This window comes from Tympanuchus pallidicinctus, unplaced genomic scaffold (assembly GCF_026119805.1).
Source record: "Tympanuchus pallidicinctus isolate F22 unplaced genomic scaffold, pur_lepc_1.0 scaffold10, whole genome shotgun sequence".
NCBI classification, from domain to species: domain Eukaryota; kingdom Metazoa; phylum Chordata; class Aves; order Galliformes; family Phasianidae; genus Tympanuchus; species Tympanuchus pallidicinctus.
The window spans coordinates 21612645-21631905 of NW_026294619.1; the positions used below are offsets into that span (position 1 = coordinate 21612645).

Sequence of the window (19261 nt, forward strand, 5' to 3'; positions counted from 1 at the left end):
AAATATGATGGAGAGCGGCTCGGCAACCACCTCAGCCAGCTCCTTGAGAATATAGTCTTATAAGATGTTAGATGCTTATAAGATGTTAGAATAGTGTCTGAATAGTGAACTTTATTTAATTAACTGCTAAACAGAAGAAAAATCCTTCAGTATCTCAAAATGATGAAGTGTTGAGTAAATTAAACTCTAATAGGTGGTTGGGATTAAATTTTCACCCTTGGTCTCCCCCCACAGTACTCTCAATCACTTCTTTGCCAGTACTGTTAGTCAGAAGGGATTGCAAATACTTGAAAGCACCACAACCTTCACAGGCTTTACAAGCACCACAAGAACATCATTTCCTCTATACTGATAAACAAATTCCTTCCCCATAGACAGTATACTTAGATATGGAAGAGTTGTGACAGTACATGGTAAAATCATAGCTGTTACAGTCAGAAAGATTAGTGTGGTGAAAGGTAATACAAGAATGAAATGGCAAAAGGGACAAACAGGGAAAGAATGCTCACGTGTCTCTGAAGATCCAGGCTCTCAGGGAAAAACTCCACAAAGAAGAAATCTCCAGAAAAGAGATCCCTCCTCAGTGGCAGTCAGCCCTTAAATGGGGTCTAAGAGAGCTGCAGCCAGGCTCCACCCTTTCCGTTCACAAAGCTGAATTTCCTTCACTTGTGTGCCCAGGGCTGAGCCAGTCCTTTCCCCAGTTGATCAGTCAGTGCTTCATACTGTGACTCAGCAGTTCCCATATAATAGCATTTTCATGTGTGTCTGTTCTTTAATTATGACAGTTTCAATAATTATACTGTTAATTCTAATGGTCTTCCTTTGTGTGACATCTGATTGTGTGCTCTTCTTATGTAGCACCTTACATGACCTAAGATATCTTTCAGCATTATTTCTGTTTGGGCTATTTGCTCTTTCAAATACAAACAGAGTCTTAGCTCTGTTTTGAAATGGTTGCTTTTTTGGAATTCTTTATAAAGAGGTTTACCCTTCCTAGTTGTTTCCTAGTTGTTTCTCACTGGAATGACTCAGATTAGATGTTTTCTTAACTAATTGTAACCATGTAGAATTCTTAACATCTGTATATTTCTGACTCTGCTGAATTACTAATTCAAATAAGTTATTTTTATTTATTTAGTTAATTAGTTAGTTGAAGAAAAAAGTAAAACTAACCTCAAAGAGCATTTGTTCTAAACACCAAATGCCCTTGAACTCTTCATACTTTTCTATTTCCTCATTTCAATTCAGGGTACCCAGAGGAGTAAAGTATATAGAAAATAAAAATTAAAAAAATAATAATCTTTTTTGATGTTTCAAAATATATCATTATATATTAGCATTAGAAATTTAAGAGAGAATCAGTTTCTGTGAGAATTATGTTAGTATAATTTACATGCAAAACCCATTCACTGTTATTTGGAATCAGTAAAATAAAAATGTTTTCAGAAGCCTGTATAATAAATGGAAAGAAGATTAACAAGGTGAATGATGTTCTGGTTAGGAGTTGGGTACCAATTAAAAACATAATTTCTTTGTGCTTCAGAATAAGGTGTTTTCTAAGCATATTTAACATTAAATGATACTGTAATCATTTGCTGAAAGCAAAAACATATCACTCACGGAAGTTTAACTGCTACTTAAAGTCAAAGCATACCAATAAGCTAGCTCATAATTACAGCTAGAGAATTCAAGCTCTCTAGCTTGAATTATAATCTTTACCTTCCTCCCAGCTGTATATAGTAGTCATCTTTTTTGTCTAAGGAGCCACTGCCAAAGACACCTATATTAACTGCTGTAGCTATCGCTCCTCTCCTTGGATGCAGCTTGATTCCCAGCAATGCCTTATTCTGTTTTCATACTTGTGTCCTTTCCTTTTTATATATATACAAGCTTCTGTTGTATTCAGAATTCATCTGTGTAGACAGAGCTATGAAAGGTGTGTGATGGAGTTCTGAAATGTGAGGTATACTAGTGTAAATGGCTCTGAAATCAAATAGTCTGCTAAACATTAAATCTTATGAACAGAGTCAGCTGTCTCCATATTTAACAGAACAAATGGACCCCTTGTTACTGTTCCTACTCACCATCCTAAGTGGAAGCCATTAAGAAATAATTTGACAGAATCCTCTTAGCATAGATAATAATTCTTTTGTAATGACTATGACCAGAGTGGAAGGCATTGCTTATATCACCCACTGCTTACTGCTTTATTTTGATGTAAAATTGCATGTGTACTGAAGACTTAAATGAAGCCCTCACTAACTTCACTTTTTCCCAGAACAGGAGATACTACTAAAAGAGCATTGTGTTCCACTTCAACTAATGCATTGCCTTTTATATATATGTGTGTGTGTGCATGTGTGTGTGTACATATATATATAAATAACTATATGTATGTAGTGTGTGTATATATATATATATATGTATATAAAACTTAGTTTAGTAATATCCTTGGAAACATGAGAAGAGGCAGTACTTTGTCAGATCTAGCCAGAAGCCACTATTCATTTCTCGGTTTGTTTGAACATAGCTAGACACAGCCTCTGCTGACTTGAATTCTTGGAACAGCTTCAGTGACCTGATAAAATAAGGATTCATTTGTGTATTCAAAGATGTTCAAACCAGTCTGGTACAAACTACTCCTTTTTACACTTATTCATTAGCTGCTAGCATACAGCTAGCATTAATGTGAATAGTATGCACATTGCATACCATCTTCATCAGCTTATAATAACCTAATGCACCTATGTAATTCTTGAAGTACAGTTGGAAGTAATGTAAAACGTTTGGGATATGTGGCCTCTGTGCAATATTTACTTTTAATTGCATGTCTTATTTGAAGAAACTAATGAGTGAGCCTTCTAGGCTGAGGACTGTTTTATTCCCTGATTACCTAATATGTGCAGATTGCTAGATTAATCACTTAGGCAATATTTTTCATTCTTGTTTGCATAAAGCAATATTTTTCTATTTACATGAAGCTATAAAAGGGTGAATCTGAAAAAAAATGGGCAGATGGTCTTTTATTTTGTAAATACTAGTGTACCGTGTATGGAAAATATTATTTTCATTTTGTTTCAGAGATTTAGCTAGCATATCTTCACAGTTTTTATAACTGCACTTATGCTAATGATTTTAAACTGTTCATCTCTTTGCCAAAATTGTCCTGCAGTATCAAATATGTTTCATGTAGATGAAGAAAAAATATTTTCTAACTTTGTTTTTCACTTCTTATCACAGTTTCTTAAATTCTGAATGTTACTTATTTCTTTGTTGAAGATCAGATATTACAGTTTTGTTTGTCTTTTTGATTTCTGTTCTTTACATGACTGTTAAACAGTAATTCAAGTCTTGCCTATTTCATGTATATCCAGGGTGATTATATACAGATACTTAATTTAATAACAAATCTATTTCATGATGGTTTCAATTGCCATATGATGATTTATGCAATATTACTTAGACAGTATTTTTCTGTGCTCGTATTTACTATCAACAGAGCAATACAATTGTTTTTCTAGCAAGTTTGTAAGTTCTAAGATATTCACGGAGAAATTTTGGCATTCAGAACGTTTGATTTAGATTGTAACAGTTCCTGTTTCCAGAGAAGTTTGTTCAGATGATCCTTTGTACCAATTAACAAAAAGGAATCTAGAAAGGTCAGGGTATTCAGTATATGCTCAATACAGTCATTAACATTCACTGTAGTTCATGTTGTGGTTTTCAGAGCGGTAAAATATTTCCACCATAATTCCAGCACTGCAGATTTTTGTATTTCAAGATTCCAAACCCCATGTTTGTGAAACAGTAGTTTTATTTTTTTTTAAATCTCATGTGAATCCCAGTTATCTACTATCTACAGTACTAAGGTAAAATTTAGTAAGTGTTCTTCTCTAAACAGAGAGTACTTTTCTGCTTACCTTTATATGTGTTGATTAGAGCTTGAAATTAACATGACCTTTTTTATTCATTGATTCATGAACATTTATTGGCCAATTTTGTAAGGTAACAAATCTTGAAGAGCTACAGATACTGTAAGGCTTTATCCAGTAAGCTCTTCAAACTTGCAAGAACTGAGACTGCATAATCTTTCTGGGTAACCCCTTCCAATACATCATAAATAATTTTTTCCTAATGGCCAGCCTGAACTTCTCTTGTTTCTCAATTTATCAGTTGTCTTTCATCCATCTTTTTAATAACTTCCCACAGGCATGAGCAGTTGATTGTTTAGTTCCTCCATAGCTCTCTCCTGTTTAAGCAAGTCCTCCCAACCTCTCCTCATTCATTGAGTACCCAGCTACACTCACCATGTCAACCCACACTTAATTTCACTCATGTGAAGCTTAAAATCATTCTTATATTCCGAGGTTAGGGTTGGGGGAAGCTGGTTGATATGTGGTATTCTGCATTTGGCATGAAGAGCACCTAGAAGAGGTGTTAATTGCTCTCCTCCATCTACTAATGTATATGATCTCCTTGATCATGATTCTGTGAATAAAACCCAGTTGGCTTCTGCTGTTGCCTGTGCACACTTTTCTTCTATGACTGTCCTCAGCTTGAATGATTTCAGTTTCCTTATTTCCTACGAAGTACAAAACTTAGCATTTATCCTTACTGAATATCATGATGTTCCTATATATGTATTCTTCCTGTCTTTCTAGATCAGTAACCTCATCCAGGTTATTGATAAAGATGTTAAATTTGGAAATAGGCAGAATGCTGTGGTACTCCACTTGTTACTGACCTCAAGGTAGAGAACGATCAATTAACTGCTGCCTTTTAAGCCTAACCATCCGACTAGATTCTTAAGAAACCTACCTGTCTGCTTGTCCAGAGTTTATGGGGATTTGCCTTGGCTGGCAGCCCAGAGAGCCTGTACATTCTATATGCTCCAGAAGACACAATGCTGAAATTGATACACAGCTTACATAGTACGCTGTATAGAACAAGAAAATATAAGCTATAGACAGATGAATGAGAATGTGTTCACAGTATACTTTTTATTTTTCAGCTCTACTTCAGGTTTCCATTTCTCTTAGCAAAGTCGAACTCAGTGTCGGTGAATCCAAATTCTTCACATGTACAGGTGTGTATTCATGTTATTTTGAGATTTTTTTTCTTAGATTTTCAACCTTATGCTTAATTTAAAAGTGAACTAATCAATTCACAATATTAACTTAAATTTGCGTATTTTTATATATTCATATTGACTTGTGAGAATTCTGAGAAATGGATCTTCACTGATTTCACATTTGCAGTCTAGAAACTATTGATTTCAGATTCCAACAAACCGTATTACTTTAGTTTCAAATTTGTCTGCTTTGATGTAGATAATTTGTATCTATCATTGTTCTTATTTGGTCAAGATACTTTTACTTGTTTAAATTAATTTAATTTAATTTAATAAGCTAGTAGGTTAGGCTGTTGTATCCTTAGAAAGTCTTTTCCATAGTGACAGAAGTAAGTCAGAAGAAAAGAGTTTGCTTTTGCTGCTGTCTGAAATGAATTCTTAATGCTGCTGATTTGTGAATATCCATTGAGAATGACGTATGACCAATTATAAGACAAAGTGATTGCTGACCAGACTTCTTTTCCTTTCAAATTTTATATGTTTCTGTGTTTATTTTTTCCTCATGAATTCTGGAGCTATTAATTAACCTGTCTCAACAATCATACCTTTGTCTGTGGTTTTACCTTTCTTATCTTTCTGCAGTTTCTCAGAACTCCTTCTCGCAGTTCAGCAGTCTATGACTTTGCATAGAGATTGTGCATATGCATTACTTAATGTCTCCTTGAACTTATAACCTTGCATATTATTTATTTTTTTATTTATTTTGCAGCCATTGGTGAGCCTGACAACATAGATTGGTACAATCCGCAAGGAGAGAAAATTGTTTCTAGTCAAAGAGTGGTTGTTCAGAAAGAAGGTGTTCGATCACGTCTCATCATTTATAATGCAGATGTAGAAGATGCTGGCATATATCGATGTCAAGCAACAGATGCTAAAGGACAAACTCAAGAAGCTACTGTTGTTTTGGAAATTTATCGTAAGTATAGTAATACCAAATAGAACACAAAAGAATATGATTTGAGAGCCACTGCTATTGAGAAAGCAAAGCCTATCAAAATATTGTTCCAGGCTCTGGAGTGTATCTTCCAAATAATTGTGTCTCCTGCAGTTTAGTTCACAGTTAGGAAGAAGACTTTGTATTATTGCAGATTACTTTCTGTTTGTCTCTTACAATACCATTTCTGTGGGGTGCACGACATGTTCCTCGTGGAAAAGAGGGACTATGAGGGACTACCAGAAAAAAAAAGTTTTTTCAGTCTTACCTATAAGTAAGTACATATAGTACATATACATATATATAAGTACATATGCAACCTATAACAAATATGTACGTAAATAAAGAAGTAAGAAAGGCAAAGTAGATTATTAATTAAGTGAAGTTTAGAGTGAATTTATTAGTTTTCTATCAGTCTTCACATATTCTTGGCCCTGCAATGGAACATTATATAGAACATTGAAGCTTAATATGATAAACAGCTAAAATGCCTTTCAGTTGCTAACAATTAATTGAATATATGTTAAAAGCAAATACATTCTATTACTGCTAGAGATTCTCTGAGAGTTTGTTTTTTTTTCCAATTTCATTACATTTGCAGTATAATATATTCTTTAGATTAATCAAAATGACTAAAAGCTAATATTAAATAAATACAGTGAAAAGATATAAGCTAAGGAATGTTTGGGTGAAAGAAGGGGACATTTGCTGACATCGTTTCAGCTGAATTCTTCAGTAATTTCATTGGAGAGTAGTCTTTCATAAAAAATACATTTCTGGTTGGATTAAATGTTAAGGAATTGCCTTGTGACGGAAAATAATCATAAAGCACTGCTTCTGAAAGGTATAGATAACTCAGACAACAAAAGATACACTTTTTTTTTCTAAAGCTATTGATAAAACAACCATTAGAATGATGATAGCAGTTACAAGCAATTACATGATGGCTTGAAAGCTGACAGTTCAAAGGATTGCAAGTTCTGTGGAATTCATTTTTATGCTTAAAGCTGTCAGTCACTCTGTCAGCAAGGAGCTGAACGTAGCTGAAATCTTTTGAAGTGTGTGCATGTGGTAATTTTAATAATTCTGAGACAAGCCCAATGACGTACACAATAAATGGAAATGTTTATGGAAGCTAACATATAGAAGTGTCATTGTTTGTATTTGTAATGTATTATAAGGAAAAAGCAGGATATACTGTGTAACTTGTTTGTAAGAGTTCTTCTCAGGCATAAGTGTAGTCAAATACTTCAGATATTTTAAACAAATACTTTATAAAAGTGGGCAAGATGTGTACATAGCAAAAGCTCGCTCGCTCTACTGTGGAAAATGTATGGATTATTGGAGTGTGCACTCATATTAATACAGAAAGAATTGCATTCTCTGACTTAAATTCTTCAAAAATCCTCTTAAATGGAATTGGCAATGTTTGGTTCTAGGGAATATAAGTCAACTCGTTTCTTCTGCGTGCAAGAAATTCTTGCAGAAATTTTCTGCATTAGATCTTGGATGAGACTATGTTTTAATGCCAGCTTGAAGTTCTTCTGCTGAATTCTCATAATACTGAACTTTTTAAACTCACTAATAAAACTAAATATTAAGTGTGATTACTTGGAACCAGAATCAAGAAAAAGTGTTATCAGAATCCTCAGAATCTTAGAGCAAAACCTCCTACAAATTATTGTGACAAAAATAGAAACTTTTTTCATATATTTTCCCATTGTTTTTTGACTTATCAGCTGATAATTTATCATAGCCAATGAAGCTGTAGTTCCACCTTTCTAATAAGACTTCTCCAGGTGGTTTCAGTGGACATTTAGATGCAATGAGAACATGAGGAATTAATTCAATAAGAAGATCATGAGAAATAAAACATGAAAGAGAGTAGGAAGGACTATTAACCTGAATGTGTAGACCTCTGAAAAACTAGAGCTTCAAAACTGAGCTCTGGACCATTGAAAATGATGAAAAACATACTTATAAAGCATGCTGAGTTTATATAAATAAAATGAACATTTTTGTAATGCCAAATGATTGTAAAATCATTCCTAGAGATAGAGTGAATGTTCTGTCTTCAGGACCATTTTGAATTTTGAAATGTTAGAGTCTTTGAATCTTAGAAAAATGTATTATGGAAGTAATTCTATACTGTGAACATGATGAAGTCTTAATAGTTAACTACATCTAATTTGATACCACATTTAACTTCAATGCTGAGCGAACTGTAAAGTACTAATGGTATTCTGTTTTCTTCCTTTTTAGAAAAGCTCACTTTTCGGGACATAGTATCTCCACAAGAGTTCAGGCAGGGAGAAGTTGCAGAAGTTGTTTGCCGTGTCACTAGTTCACCTGCTCCCATTGTCAGCTGGCTGTATCGGAATGAAGAAATATCAACTCTTGCTGACAGTTAGTATTTTGGTAACTCTTTAAGTTATACATTTTAATTCACATTGAAATGTTGTTGTTGAAGAAAATGACATTATAACATTGTAATTATGGAGTGCATTTTGACTAGTCCATCAGTTAAGTGGAGTTTAACCAGGTGCTGTGTTCTATTAAGAATCTGTATGCTATAGTATCCGTCCTTCTTTTTCTAAAGTTGGAAATTTTTTCTAGCTGTGCCATGAAGGTCCAAATGTGCATTAGATTATTTGGAACTATTCTGCAGGAACTCTTTCTGGGCTACCATGCATGTGGGAGCTGAACATGTTTTTAAAACATACTTGGATAAAATTCTTCATGCTGGCAAAGCTGTGATGCTTCCTCAGAGTGTAGAATTTACTGAGCAAACACTGACGGACTTCATATACTTTCACATTAGCTCTGGGACTTGTAGGTAGATAGGCTTGTTGCACTGTTGTGAGCATTAACTTATGTAAGTGTAAGCTACATTTAAGTTACAAACAGTAGGAGATATAGGTGATCTGTTTAGGATAGATTCCTAATAGCTAGACTGTAAGATTTGTTGAAGATGAATCTCTCTGATTCTGTAAATTGACCTTGGAGAAGTTTGTCTGTGTAGAAATGGAGCACAATAAGACAGATGATGTTAAGATTTGAAAAAACAGAAGTAATCAAAAGTCCATGCTGCAAAATTCTTATCTTTAATATAGAATAAAATGCTATTACTTTATAGTATTTGCTTTACTCATGAGAATATCTTCTCCTAGCTGTTAAGCTGTGTAGGGACAGGGTCAGGAAAGCCAACGTCCAGCTTGAGCTAAACTTGACCAAGAAGAATGAGAAAGGTTTCTATAGGTAACTCAGACAGGAAAGGAATGTATTCTACCCTAAGTGAGTGACAAAGGCAAAATGGTAACTACAGATGAGGAGAAGGCTAACTCAAAGTACTCAACAATTTTTTTTGCCTCAGTCTTCTCTGATAACAGCTCATCACCCAACCCTCAAACAATTGGATTGGAAGGAGGGGGCTGGGGAAGCAATGACTCTCCCACTGTTAGGGGAGATCAGATTCGTGACCACCTGAGGAAACTGAACATCTGAAAATCTCTGGGTCCAGATTGGATGTATCCCAGAGTCTTGAGGAAATTGGCTGATAGTCACCAAGCCACTCCTGATGATATTTGAAAAGTCATGTCAATCAGGTGAAGTCCCTCTTGACTGGAAAAATGGCAGCATCACACCCATTTTTAAGAAGGGTAAGAAGGATGACTGTAGGAACTGCCAATTTGTCAGTCTCACCTCTCTGCTGGGAAGGATTATGGAGCAGATCCTCCTAGGAGCAGCGCTAAGGCACACGGAAGACAGGGAGGTGAAATGAGAGAACCAGCATGGCTTCACCAAAGGCAAATCCTACTTGAGCAACCTGGTGGCTTTCTATGATGGTGTCACTGCGAGGACAAGGGAAGAGCCACTGATATCATCTATTTGGATTTCAGTAAGGCACTGTACCTCTCAACATACTTTTCTCCAAATTGGAAACATGTGGATGTGATGAATGGACTGTTAGATGGATGAAGAACTGACTGCAGGATCAAACCCAGAGAGTGGTGGTCGATGGCTCAATGTCTGGATGGAGATGAGTGATGAGTGGTGTCTTCCAGGAGTTGGTGCTGGTACCAATACTCTTTAATATCTCTTCATCAGCGACCTGGGCAGTAGGGCTGAGTGCATCTTCAGCACATTTACGATGACAACAAGCTATGGGGTGCAGTTGACATGCCCAAGGGACAGGGTGCCATTCAGAGAGTCCTAGACAGGCTTGAGCAGTGGGTCCAGGAGAAGGAACTCATGATGTTCAACAATGCCAAGTGCAAGATACTGCACCTGAAACAAGGCAACTCATACTACCAATACAAGCTAAGAGATAAAAGGTTTGAACACAAACCTTTCAAAAGTCAAAAAAAACCTGGGGGTACTGATGGATGGAAAGCAAGACATAAGGCCTCAATGTGCCCTCACAGCCCGGAAAGTCAGCTGTATCCTGGGCTGCATCAAAAGAAGTGTGGCCAGCAGGTTGAGGGAGGTCATCCTGCACTTCTACTCTGCACTGGTGAGGTCTCACCTGTGGTACACTTGTAGTGTGTCTAAGATGTGAAGTCCTCAGTGCAGAAAAGATATGGACCTGTTGGAGTGTATCCAGAGGAGGGCCACAAAGATGATCCAAGGGATGGAACACCTGTCCTACGAAGACAGGCTGAAAGAGTTGGGGCTGTTCAGCCTGGAGAAGAGAAGGCTGCAAGGTGACCTGACATTGGCCTTTCAATATTTAAAAGGGAGCTACAGGAAAGAAGGGGACAGACTTCTTCTTTAATAGGGTCTTTGGTGAAGATCCAGAGCAAATGGTTTCAAACTAAAAGAGGGGAGATTTAGATTGGGTGTAAGGAAGAAATCTTTTACAGTGAGAGTGGTGACGTACTGGCAGAGGTTGCTCACAGATGTGGTTGATGCCTTGTCCTTAGAGACTTTCAAGGTCAGTCTGGAGCAGGCTCTGAGCAACCCGATTGAGCTGTGGATGTCCCTGTTCATTGCAGGGAAGTTGGACTAGGTGACCTTTAAAGGTTCCTTCCAACTCTGAGGATTCTATGATTCTACTGTATCCATTTTATTATTCTTGATCAAGAGTTGAAAAAGTATGCAGTCAACATCTCCCATTCCTTTTTTCCACTGATAAATGAGCTTTCAGTGTTTCAACATTTTGAAGAAATGTTCTCTGTTTCTCTCATCTGTCTTACACATTAACAATTTACTTTAGCAAAAAGTTCACCCAAGTTAAAAGATCTCAGCTTTTCAAAATGTCTTGAAGCACAGTTCTCTGGGAATTGGAAAGCAACAGGAAAGAGGAAATGATTTCATTTGTTTGTGGTAGTGTGTGTAGTGGCATTAATTTTCAAGTTTGACTTTAAGAATCTATACATCATTAATGTAAACACATTGACACCATCAGTGTCCTGTAAACCTCTATCAGATGAAGCACAATTAAATGTTCTCTTTACATTTCTGTCTTCATTTTCTGATAGAGTCTCTGGTAATGAAACTAAATTCACATAGCATTAAAAAAACTTTTTTTTTTTTCCTGTGAAGATGTATATACGTATGTTCTGTGAACAAACTCTTGGCTGTTTTGAAATATAAACACTGTGTTTGTTTTGTGTTGTGAGGAAATGGCTGTTAACACCACTTAATCTTTTACATGACTTTCTAGATCGATTGGCAATATTAGCCAACAATAATCTTCAGATTCTTAACATCAATAAAAGTGATGAAGGAGTATACCGTTGTGAAGGAAGAGTGGAAGCCAGAGGAGAGATTGACTTTCGGGATATAATTGTTATTGTGAATGGTAAGGAGTAAAAGTTAATGAGTTAACTTCTTAATTTAGCTGATTATCATAGCCTTAATTATAAAACATATTAGTTTCTAACTAATTAAATTGATTAATAAGGATTTCATGTTTGTTCAGTATTGTTTTCCTATAAAGGTAATTACTTGCTATTAAAAAAAAAAAATCTTACACAGTATATAAGTAGAATTCATTGCATTTCATAGTATTGAAGTATATTATTATGCAAAAGCTCAACTGTTATTAATAATTTGAACAATACTAACAATCACTATGAAGCTTGAGTTTCAGTTTACAATGTGTAGTTATTTATTTCAGTGTATTTTTCAGTGCTAGTGTTACTTACTGTTAAAAACCTTTTGATTTTTCATAGTAATTCATCTTTACTCCATTGTACGTATTTTATTAATTACTTCTGTTTAAAACCACCCCAAAAATCATGAATACATTTTATTAAGAAGTATTGCTTATTGATCCTTAACATTTTATTTTTAATGTAGATTAAAAGGAGTTATCTGATAATTGGCATTTTAACATTTTATTAGTTTCTTTAAAAACTCTAGGAAGGAACATGAGAAAATGTGGACAAAATAGAGCAGTTAGTTTACCCTCTCTCTTAAATTCAGGGTTGGCCTGTTGAAAAATAAATGTATATTCATATGTTGTCTAGAAAAGACACAGTTCATGAAGGGCATTTTTTGTCCACCCCATTCTGTTTAATGTCAGTATTTCAATGAAGCTGCTTCCATTGTGCCATTAGTTCCTGAGTTATAAATGCTTTATCCTTGACTGGTCCTCTGCACATCTTGGTTTACATAAGTTATTATATAAGTTGAATTCTCAGTTAATTGCATTCTGGCCCACATTATTTAATCCCTGTAGTCAAGCAGCAATATTTGAAAGAGAACTCTAGGAGTTTTTAGACAGTGTGCAGACTGTGACAAGCAAATGGGTGGTTAACTTGTGTGTTGTGATAAAATATAACAATATGTGCCCCATCCAACGAAGACCCTTAAACTAATTACTGTTTGTTTTTAAGCAGATTACCTCTTGACTCCTGAGTATATTCCAACAGTTCCTTCACTTGATAATATTTAAAATGCTGAATGACGTTTTATTCTACTAGTATTTGTGTATATGTATACAAACCTACATTTTGAACACCTGTCATTTCTCTTTGATGTATGCTGTTGAGCTGAGTGAGAGTGAAACCTGGAACATCAGATTTCAAACTGTGATCCCACACCACATCTTCTATTGGTAGATTAGATCTACAAATTTCTTTTATATATATATATATTTGTTATTACTCTGGACAAGAACGCCAACACTCACTTCAGTCTAGAGTTTGGAGTTCTGTAGTGTTGTGAGGAAAAGAGGTTTCCAACAGAGATTCTAACATTGTTGCTCATGTAGAGTGGTATCAATTAAGAGCTATTTTCCACTTAATTTGTATGGGAATAAATAGCTTTTCAGAGATAAAAGTGAGTTTATTTAACCCAACCACAAATGAGTTTTATATTAATATCGAAAATCAGAAAGATACAAAAAATTTTAATGCTCTTCGGTGAAAAGATGAAAAATGTTATCAGTGAGTTGTACTTAAATGTACTGAAAATCTGGACTTTTCCATTTTGCTTTAAATTAGAAATGTGAGAGACTTGCTAGTGTCTTGCTTATTATATCCAAAACCATTTAGCTTTTCTTCTTTTAGGTTCATTCTTTAGCTGTACATAAAAGTGCAGAACTGAGATAAACAGACTTCACTTTCCAGAAAGAGCTGTAAGAAAACGGATATTTGACTTAATTGTCATCACAGTGTCTCTGGGAAGATTGAAACTCTAAAGTAATTTGCTGAAATGGGTCATGGTCCTGTAGTTCTTAGTTGTGAGTACAGAAGAAGCTGCTGCTTTTGGGGAAGGATTGATAAGTCATCTCATGTCACTAACCATATTTTCAGATCTAAATGTTAGAATGCACTACAAAATGTCTAAAGTCTACAAATGCTTTCTGTGCGACACTTTGAAATGCAAGATGGACAAGTTACTACAGCACAACAGAATGGTTTTTATAAGCTGAGTACTGCAATTTTAAGTAGGAAAGAATTGATCTGTGAAATATGTAAATTTCAACACACGATGATAAAGAGTCAAAAGTACAGAAAAACATTTACTTACTACTCATCAGTGATTCTGGGTCACTGTTTTAATAATTTAATGTGTTCAAAGTTCAGAAGTTGGAATGGTTTTTGAGAGAGAAACTTAAAGCTAAAATATTTGTATTGTTTAAAACAACAGAAACTGATTCTCAACAGTTTGTGAGAAAAAATGTGGAGTTACAGTGGTAAACCATAAGCAAATTCATTGGGGTTGCCTTCTGTCCTCTACTGAAAATTAAAGCTAAAAAGGATAAATCTGAGCCATTCTAATAACATGGTATTCTTACTAGCAGAAAGCTGTATTTTGTGTGTTTTTTCCTTCCTCTCATTTATTTTCCATGTTATCTTACTTCCAGTTTGCTGGAATTATTTTTCTTTGTTTATTTACGTGAGAGTTTAATGGAAACAGGGCAAGTGTCTTAAAATTTCATATGAACAGAGATATTAAAAGCATCCTATGAGTTGTTCTGTCTTTAATATTGCTGCTATTTTTTCTGTTGGGCAGAGAGGTACTCTGTGAACGGTTTTAATTTCATTATTGAATTTGTCTCATAAAGGACAGACAAAATATGTGATCCGCAGAACACAATTACCAAAACAGGTTGTAATTCCTAAATAGATTATTAAAATAAATAAAAATAATTCCTAAAATAGATTATGTCCATTGTGTCTGTCACAGTTTATGTTCTTTAAGCTGGTGATAGTCATACAAAGGAAATTCAATAAAAAGATTGAAGTATGTTTGGTAGATAATGCTATGTATTGACAGCTATTTTTTAAGCAATGTCTGGTATCAGTGCATAGTTCTATGTCCACTGTGTAGTTGAGTGAAAGAGAAGAGACTATATTTTCATTGAAAATAATTAAATTACCAACAGTAACTCTTTGTGTGTGGTAGAGTACATACATAACTGCTAGGTATAATTTCGTTAGCTTTAAAACACTCTGTAAGAAAATTGGCAGCTATCAAATAAGACTTATGTTGAATTTATCACAGTGCAAAGAAGTCATAAATGCCTGACAATATTAGAAGTCTATCACTGTCTGTTTAAGATAAAATACAAAAATACTGATAACTGATTCATATTGTGTAAGTATAAATTCCAAATTTAGCAAAGGATTCTGTGCTTTAAATTTCTTCAGAAACATAAAGAATCTTGTATGTTCCATTAATGGGAAATAATGTTTTATTCTCCAGTTCCCCCTGCAATTACTGTGCTACAGAAATCTTTTAATGCCACTGCAGATCGAGGAGAATCCATAACTTTGTTTTGCAGAGCCACTGGATCGCCTCCACCAGAAATAAGTTGGTCTAGGTAAGTTCAGTTGAGATCTGCACATCATAGCACATTGCTTTTTTTCTGTCGTGATTTAATGTAACACTCCATGAAGTAAGCAGTGCAATCTTAATTATTTACTGAATTTTAAAACGGTTTGCTATTTAGTTATCTTCTTAATTTCTGAAACTAGATTCAGCATTAACAAATGAATTATTATGATAATACATGTATAAAATAAGAATCATTATAATAAGTGAAAACACACAGAAATGCAACTGTACTCAGGTTACTATGAAAGTGAGATAAATTAAAAATGTAAAATACCGTATTCAGATGATTTCTTCATGTTTGAACAAAATCAAGGTTGAAGCAATTAGTCCATTTCTCCAAGAAAATACAAACAAAAAACTTAAAACTTTTGCATAGAAGTACTTAACGTAAAAACTGAACATACGTATGTACATACAAACACATACAATTATGCAATAAATAAATAACCAATACAGATCAGCAGTTCTAATAACAAAAAAACTCTTTATCTTTCTGTAAAAATAACACATTTTTAAATCTGATTCTAATCCTAATTCTGCATTTCAATTACATTCTCATTCAGAAGGAGATCAGAAGGCTCCAAACAACCCTACCATTGCGAATGCTTCATGGAATAAGTTTAAAGTGTTGTTTATATTTTTTTAAACACGTAATATATTTTGAAATATGGAACTGCTTTTTAAGTTTGTATGTTCTTTGATGGTGTCATCGAAATGAACACCAGAGATATTTGGGAACATTTACTATGTAACTGTTGTAAAAATGCAAATAATTGCATCCATACATTTTATTTCAGGTCTACATTTTATAAATGACTTAGGGATTCCTATCAGTTATTAATCTCCTTTGGAGTCTTTGAATAATTTTATTGATTTTTAAATGTTAGCTTCCTTTGACTGACACCTTTATCCTAACATGTCATAAGGCAAACATAGAGTTAAATTTTTCTCTTTTACAATTTCAATGGCAGACACAAATAAATAGAACAAAAAGTTAATTCTTTAGTGTGGCCTTTTCATAAGATAAACCAGTGCTGACATTTTTACTGTTACAAAAGAAACTCTGTTTACAGATGTGTTTTTTTCAATGCTTTATAAGTACTACAATATGTGTACAGGCTAAGTGTCTTGGAGAGACATTTGTCTGTGTTGATGTACTGCCTTTTTAATTTTCCTTTAGTTTGCCTGTCACTGGGACAAGCAACTGTTTTACACCATTCATTATCTTTCATACGGATTTTACAAAAGCTTTTCAGGTAGTGTAATCTGTATTGATTTTAAGCAAGAATATATAGGTCATTTCAGAAACCAAGTGAGCAGTACTGGCTTGTGTTTCCCTTCCCTCTTTATTTTTATTTTATTTTATTTTATTTTATTTTATTTTATTTTATTTTATTTTATTTTATTTTATTTTGTCTTACTAGGCTATACATTCTGAGTGGGTAGAAAACATTTTGTTGTTTTTTTTTTTTTGCTAGTGGTAAGAGGTTGTAAATTGATAAGTAGAAAAGGTCCCCAAAGTCTGTGACAGGAATTGTGACAGGTATGGAAACGGGAAAAAAAAAGATGGAAGGAGCTCGGTAATTATATTCTCGAAGGAACAAACTTGATCTAATATTTCATGGAATCATATAATTATTTGGTTTGTAAGAGACCTTAGAGGACGTCTAGTTCCAACCCCTGGTATAGGCAGGAACACCTCCCACTCGATCAAGTTGCTCAAAGCCCCATCCAGCCTGGCCTTGAAAGCTCCAGGAAGGGGGCATTCACAGTCTCACTGGGTAACTTGTTCCAGTGTCTCACCACCTTCACAGCAAAGAATTTCTTCCTAATATCTAGTCTAAATCTACCCTCTTCCAGTTTAAAACCATTTCCCCTTGTCCTGTCACTACCTGCCCTTATAAAAAGTCCCTCCCCAGCTTTTCTGTAGGCCCCCTTCAGGTACTGGAAGGCCACTGTAAGGTAGTGCTAGAGCCATCTGTTCTCTAGGCTGAACAGCCTCAGCTCTCACAGCCTTCTGGTCTTCTCTGTGGCCCCCACTGGACCTGCTCCAACAACTTGATGCCTTTCTCGTGTTGGGGACTCCAGAACTTTATGCAGTACTCCAGGTGGGGTGTCATGAGAGCAGAGCAGAGGGCAGAATCACCTCCGTCGACCTGCTTCTCTTGATGCAACTCAGCATACAGTTTGCCTTCTAGGTTGCAAGTGCAATTGCTAGCTCATGTTGAGTTTGCATCAACTGCCACCCCAAATCTTCCTCCTCAGGGCCAATCACCTCATCTTTATTTTCCATGTTCCTTAGTAGAACCTTCAGGAGGATCTGCTCCATGATTTTGCCCAGCACAGAGATGAGGCTGACTGGACTGCAGTTCTCTGGATCTTCTTTTTTCCCTTTCTTGAAAATAGAGGTTACGTTTCTCCTTTTCCAATCAGTGGGACCTTCACCAGACTTCCATAACCTTTCAAATATGATGGATAGCAGCTTTGTAACTTCACCTCCCAGTTCCCTCAAAACTTGTAGATGGATCTCATAGCATCCCTTGGATTTATGCACCTTCAATTCAGTTCTTGAACTTGATCTTCACTTAGAGCTGGCAGATCTTCCTTGTCCAAGTCTTACCTTTGCTTTCTGTGGCTTGGGTGGTGTTGCTGGAACCCTTGCAGGTGAAGATTGAGGCACAGAAGTCATTGAGCACCTCCGTTTCCTGGGGTGTTCGTCTATGGGTCCTATTAGTCACAGAACTGGGCTGAACCGTCCCATAAATCGTTGACACCATCCCCCCATCCTACCCTTCTTTGGATTGATGGGCCTGTGAGCCTGCTTTCCCCCTTTCATGGACACAGGTAGATCTAGAGATAGCTGTGACAGTTTGTCAGTGTGTGTTCAGACATTTTATTTAGCTTGTCTCAGGTTATCCATTTGTAAAATGAGCAGGTATAGTGAAGTGATTTAATGGAAGTCTGTTGTATGAATTCATAGCTATGCTAAGGAAGAAAGAACAGAAAGGTACAAACTATTATAGAACAAGATAAAAAAAAACTTGTGGACGTCCCTGTTATTTAGGAATAAACACAAAGTGCACTAAATACAAGGAATAGAAATATATGTTCTTAATCCCTCTTAGAACACTTGCAAGTGTAATGAGTTTTCTGGAGACCTGATTGACAGAAAGGATGTGGACAAGTTCTACTTCAGTTGTTTAGAGGATTTCCATTGTACTATCTAGAAAGCAGTACCTCTGTACCTGTTGACATGATTCAGCAATATTAAGTAACAGTGGAATGTTCTCTGTATTTTTTTCATTTTTTAAGATATGCCCTGACTCCTAAAAATCTCTCATTGGCTCTAGTGAATTTTCTTTAACAAGGCTTGCATAATTTGAGTCTCTCATTGTATAGCCCTACCTTCCTTATAATCCTTTGCTATTTTAATCAGTTGAAATCTGATTTTCTTTTCTCTTGATTCTTTTTCACTTTCCAATGAACTGATTTAACAGAATGTTAAATTCTGCCCGGACATGAAAAAAGTCTTGAAAATCAAATGCTAGTGATATTGAAGTGTCTTACATTCTTCTCCATTGAATTAATCAAGTTGCTGATCAAAACTGTAGTTTCAAGTTTAAACATCTCTTTAGACCGTACCTAGTATGACAGAGCTTTAACTAGTTGTGTTGACCCTTTCTATTTCTAGCTCATTCTAGAATGGAGGCATCTGAGCTGTTGTGTTGACATTACTCAAAAATGCCATAGGTCATTTTCTAGTTAGTCAGCTTGAGGTACCTAGAAGAAGGGTTGTCAACATTTAGTTTTAGTTCACTGTATTTAATATGTAAATGTACTTTGTTAATATTTCATGGACTAAGGGAATGTAATTCTTCCTCTGCTTAACTGATATTACATTAAAC

At 35.2% G+C, this 19261-nt stretch overlaps 1 protein-coding gene across 2 annotated transcripts in view; it reads left to right on the forward strand.

Annotated features, from left to right (window-relative positions):
• The window catches only part of NCAM2 (neural cell adhesion molecule 2), a 242641-nt gene that overhangs the window by 115985 nt on the left and 107395 nt on the right, over positions 1-19261 (forward strand). For both annotated transcript variants that reach the window (XM_052666931.1, XM_052666932.1), the window contains exons 2-6: positions 5012-5086; positions 5841-6047; positions 8328-8471; positions 11731-11868; positions 15225-15342. In XM_052666931.1, coding sequence (XP_052522891.1) covers positions 5012-5086; positions 5841-6047; positions 8328-8471; positions 11731-11868; positions 15225-15342 — 682 coding nt within the window. The remainder of the gene's footprint in view (positions 1-5011; positions 5087-5840; positions 6048-8327; positions 8472-11730; positions 11869-15224; positions 15343-19261) is intronic.